At 30.7% G+C, this 5,473-nt stretch overlaps 1 protein-coding gene across 1 annotated transcript; it reads left to right on the top strand.

The window, feature by feature from the left end:
• The first annotated feature begins 605 nt into the window (after positions 1 to 605).
• Positions 606 to 5,211, top strand: LOC124943184 (cysteine-rich receptor-like protein kinase 15). The gene is made up of 8 exons (XM_047483733.1): positions 606 to 1,106; positions 2,279 to 2,627; positions 3,579 to 3,698; positions 3,790 to 3,938; positions 4,004 to 4,214; positions 4,309 to 4,546; positions 4,632 to 4,782; positions 4,900 to 5,211. Exons 1-8 carry the CDS (start codon positions 609 to 611, stop codon positions 5,209 to 5,211), a joined length of 2,028 nt encoding a protein of 675 aa, XP_047339689.1. The 5' UTR covers positions 606 to 608.
• Positions 5,212 to 5,473: the final 262 nt, after the last annotated feature.

Here is a 5,473-nt window from a genome sequence, read left to right as displayed (position 1 = left end):
CCTTAGGCGTTGTGTGGCGAGGCTACGCCTCTCTCAAGACCGTTTTCCTCCTTCAAGTTTGTATTTCACCAAATCAAAAAAAAAAATCTTCCCTAATATAAATATAAAGATCTAATATTCAATTTCATTTAAATGACTTAACATAAATAAGAGGTTAAAATTATGATGAATGGAACATGGAATAAAGATTTGGAATAACTATATCTTTTGATAAAATCATTATTGTTACATTTCATTTCTCGAGTAAGATAATGATATATATATATATATATATATATATATATATATATATATATATATATATATATATATATATATATATATATATATATATATATATATATATATATATATATATATATATATATCATGGTCAAATAAACATATATTACCTGTGGCCCCTCACAATAAAGATAAGCAATATTTAATTATGATATAAATGAATGTGGAATTCTTGGGAGAACTATGTACATGTGTCTTGGTCAACTAAAAACAACTATCTTAAATCGATTTGGGTAGGTCCAATTGTACTGATATTCAAGGCAGTAAATATATTTAAAACTAAGGAATGAAGGAAGAGGAGTATCCATTTTCACATCCTTAACAAAATGAAGAACTTCATCATTCTTCCCCGTATTTTCTCTTTGTTTGTGATAATGATGATGAGTCTTCCTTTTCTGAAACTCACTGTCGGCCAAGTCAATTACTTCAATACAATCTGCGATCCCTACGGAAACTACAGTAAAAACAGTGTGTACGAGACCAACTTGAATCTCGCACTTGCTAACCTCTCCTCGCATGCTACTGCTGCGGTCATCAATGATTTCTACAACTTCACTGTTGGCACTGACTCCGACCAAGTCTATGCGCTCTACCTCTGTCGGGGCGACGTCAATCCCAAACTTTGTCAATCATGTGTGGAGACTGCCTCAAATATGTTAACCACAGAGAAATGTCCAAACAACAAAGTAGCCGTGATTTGGTACGACGAGTGCATGCTTCGATATTCAAATGTTACCATCATCTCCATCGCAACAGATACTGGCTGGCACTGGAGATACTGGTATAGCACATTCAATGTTTCAAATCCTAATCAATTAAGTCAGGTATTTACTTAAGTCTTATTATTGGGAGATGATTTTATGAATTTTTAATAACTTTGTATATCATACAAAATTATTTAAATAATTCCAATAAATAATTTAAATAATTCAAATAAAATCAGTGACTTATAATACTTTTATTCATTTATTATGAATGGGTAGCAAAATATTGTTTTACTTCATTGAAAGTACAATCATATGTAGTGGAGTGACAATTCAGTTGGTACATGTAAGGAGAGTGGTTGAATGAATTTGACATTTTTTTTAATATCGGTCAAAATCACTAACTTGAATTTTATCTTTTTTATTTGTAATTAATTAAAACCCGATCTAACCGATTGACCTGATTAAACTCGAACACAACCCAATATAATTAGTATCTCTTATCTCTATTTCACATTATAATAATATAAACAATAATGAAGTTAAATCACAAATTTGTTTGTAAACCTACCAAAGAAAATTGTAAACGGCTTAGGTTCTATTTTGTGTAATTTTTATCGATCTGATTTTGACATGTTTATTTATCAGGTTAAACAGATCAATCTCATTTTGATATAAACTAAAAAAAATAAAATGACACTAACCTATTTTTCTCGTGTTTGGTTTGAGTCGTATTTTTCTATTGGGTCAAAAATTGTGAGTCCTAATATTAGTGTTATCACAAATAAATAAACCAAACATATTATTGCCAACAAAAACATATGAGTTTTACTCATTAGTTGAGCTTGTTTGTTTCACCTTATTCGTAACTGATTTTCTTTGACTTATCCCTTTTAAGTGCTGGTATATGTTTGATAACATTTATTTATTCTAATTGTTAATTTAGCCTATTTAGGTATGTTTGAGATCCTTAATCATTCAAACTTGACCTTCTTATTAGCTCCAAATAATTGAACCGATTGGAAACAACTCAAATATATTTTATTTATTTGTAATAGGTTGATGTTAGTGTAACTATATGACAACTTATTTAAATATTATCTAACTAATCCAGGTATTTAAACTTTCATTGCTTTTGCATTCCTTTTCTTTTCATTTCTTTCTTTCTTCAAATAAGATTTCATTTTGTTTATTTTTAATAAGTTAAAAATATTAGATATTTTAACTTATTAGTATTGCTCAACAATCTTTTATTAATGAATTAATCGAAGTATGATTTAACTATAAATTAGGTTCTTTCTGTTACAATGAATGAGCTGATCGAGAAAGCAGTGAGCACGACAACAACACCACCGTATTTTCAGACGGGAGAGGCAAAGTTGACTAATTTTGAAACGTTGTATTGCCTGGTCCAGTGCAGTCCAGATATCAAAGAGTTTGAATGCAAAAGGTGCTTGCAAATTGCATTGACAAATTATCCAAAATGGGGACCCGTAGGGAGTACAAATGCAAAGTTGTATGGGGAAAGTTGTCAAATGAGCTATGACATTAAACCTTTCTACACTACTGCTCCGGCCTCCCCTCCTCCTCTTCCACCGTCGATTCCACCAGCCACAAATAATATTTCTACTCGAAAAGGAGGTTCGTATCTTTTAATTAACCTCATTATATAAGAATGTTTAACAATTGTTAGTTAGTTATATATTGTGTTTATACGATAAGTACTCATTAAGGTATCTCAAGTGTTAATTATGGCTTAATTGCTGGCCTAAAAGACTTAATGTCGTAATAACTTATTAAATTCCGAGAAAGTTTCATTTACGTATAGCGGTATAGATTGGGTTATCCAAATCGAATTTATTTTTAATATTTCTATCCTATTTATTAAACAATATTACACACACATAATTGAAAATTAATGAAATCTAAGAGATTAATTGAGTGCAAAAGTTCTAAAAAAGGGAGGAACTTTCGAACTAACTCAACAAAATTCCCATAATGAATCTCAAAACACATCAAATAATAGTGTTATGGACGAATAATTAAGGATGGAGCTAAAAACTAGATTGAGGGGAGATTTGAACATTAATTATTTAAGGGGAAAAATTTGGCAGGCTTGATCTTAATGCAAGAATAAAATTTTAAAAAAATGGATTTAGGGATAATCGAACAAAATGTCAAATATACACAATTTATCATAAAAATCACCATACTTCTAATCTATTTTATCATTTAAAATATTTGAATATATAAAAATTTAGTAATTAATAAATTTGTTTTCCTATGGATTAAACTTAATGTGGAGTACATCCCCTCTATACAATTAGTGAAAACACGATTAATTAATTTTTTTAGATAAATATACCCCACTAAGATAGTTTAAGTGATAACAATAATTCTTAAAAATCAATTGTCATGAGTTTGATTATATAAAATGAGTCAAAATTATTAATAATAATATAATTGTCAAATAACCGGAAAACATAATTATTGTCCTTTTTTTTTGCATTGTAGAACTCGTGGTCTGATTTGTGCATGGAAAAAAAAAAATCAAATGAACTCTATTATCATAACATCATTTTGTTTTGATAGGAAATGGGACAAGGAGAAGAACCATAACTATCATCAGTATAGTTCTTTCATTGGTTATATTGATGGCAGCATTAGTAGGTTTTCTCTATATTCTAAAGAGAAAGAGATCAATAGTACAAGGTATAATATATTTTCCATATAATAATATTAAATAAGTTCCATCCACACTAATCATTGACGTCTCCTTTTATTCCTTAATGATATGGTTTAGGAAGAGGAATACTTCAAGATGGAGAAGAGCGAAATGTTGAATCCCAAGATCAATTCCTTTTAGTACCATTGGATCTCATAATTAAAGCGACACAAGGTTTCTCGAAAGTAAACAAGCTTGGAGAAGGCGGATTTGGTCCAGTATACAAGGTAAATATAACTGCATGCAACTTCACAAATAATTTGGATTACTAACCGGAACTTTATCAATGTAGGGTACATTAGTCGATGGAAAAGAAATTGCAGTTAAGCGACTCTCAAGAAGTTCAGGTCAAGGCCTAAAAGAGTTAAAGAACGAAGTCTCGTTGATCGCAAAACTGCAACACCGTAATCTTGTTAAACTCGTGGGTTGTTGCTTGGAAGGAAATGAATCCCTTCTCATTTATGAGTACATGCCAAACAAAAGCTTAGACTTTTTAATCTTTGGTACTAGTTAGTAAATCAATATTTATTAGTAATTCTCTATTAATTAATATAGGGTAGTTGACACCTAATTTCATGTTTTTAAATTGAAAATTAGACTCAACTCGAGCTCCACAACTAGATTGGAGTAGACGTCTTAACATCATTGATGGGATAGCTCGCGGACTTCTTTACCTGCACGAGGATTCTCGACTCCGAATCATACATAGAGATCTCAAAGCTGGCAATATTTTGCTTGATCATGAAATGAATGCAAAAATATCTGATTTTGGATTGGCAAGAATTGTTGACGTTAAACAAAGTGGAGTAAACACAAGACGAGTAGTTGGAACATAGTAAGTTTTCTTGTTTTAGCAATATATAATTTTCATTGGGAGATTATAATTTAACACAATTCTCATATGATGTCTACTTGAATAGTGGGTACATGCCACCAGAATATGCTTTTAAAGGATTATTTTCAGTCAAATCAGATGTTTTCAGTTTTGGAGTTCTTCTTCTAGAGATAATAAGTGGGAAAAGGAACTGCAATTTTGATAGTTCTGAATCTGGAAAAAGTCTTCTAATGTTTGTAAGTATCCTCAATGAATCTCTCTAACCAAATTTGTTTTTTTTAGGAAATATTGATGATAGTTTATTTGTTTAACTATTATTACTTATAACTTCATCAATGACTGACTCTATATAGGCATGGGAAGAGTGGAGAAATAATAATGGTTTGAAGTTAATGGACCAATCTTTAGTGGAAATGTGTGTGACATCGGAAGTGTTGAAATGCATACATATCGGATTGCTTTGTGTGCAAGAAAATCCGTCAGACCGACCCACAATGTCAAGTGTGGTCGTTATGCTGCGAAGTGATACAATGAAACTCCCCAAACCAGGACAACCAGCATTCTCAATCAAACAACCTTCATCGATCTCAACGGGTTCATCATCACAAGAAGTTAAAGCCTTTTCCAATAATATGGTAACAATTTCAAATATATCTTGTCGTTGATCTATTATTAACAGATTTGTTTCACCTCTATATATATTTAATAGCTAGACATATTTTCATTTATGTATGTTTCTACTTACTTGATAAGGGAGTTAATATGCAATAAGTTGGTGTGCATTCATACATGTAAAATTAAATTCTCCCAATATGTAATAAGTTGGTGTGCATTTTTCATTTAAAAGAAAATATTAGTTGTTTAAAGGAAGAATTTGTTGGTGTTCCTTGCCATTGCGGACGGGTTTTAAATTCCGGGTAAACGGAT

Source organism: Impatiens glandulifera, chromosome 6 (genome assembly GCF_907164915.1).
Source record: "Impatiens glandulifera chromosome 6, dImpGla2.1, whole genome shotgun sequence".
In the NCBI taxonomy this organism is placed as follows: Eukaryota; Viridiplantae; Streptophyta; class Magnoliopsida; order Ericales; family Balsaminaceae; genus Impatiens; species Impatiens glandulifera.
This window is presented reverse-complemented; position numbering and strand designations above follow the sequence as displayed.

What these genes read in the sequence shown, in the direction of transcription:
- LOC124943184 (XM_047483733.1), top strand. Translation starts at nt 609, where the DNA reads ATGAAGAACTTCATCATTCTTCCCCGTATTTTCTCTTTGTTTGTGATA. An exon ending in AAAGAGATCAATAGTACAAG is followed by an intron (nt 3,699 to 3,789) that starts GTATAATATATT and finishes GATATGGTTTAG; the next exon opens with GAAGAGGAATACTTCAAGAT. An exon ending in GAAAAAGTCTTCTAATGTTT is followed by an intron (nt 4,783 to 4,899) that starts GTAAGTATCCTC and finishes GACTCTATATAG; the next exon opens with GCATGGGAAGAGTGGAGAAA.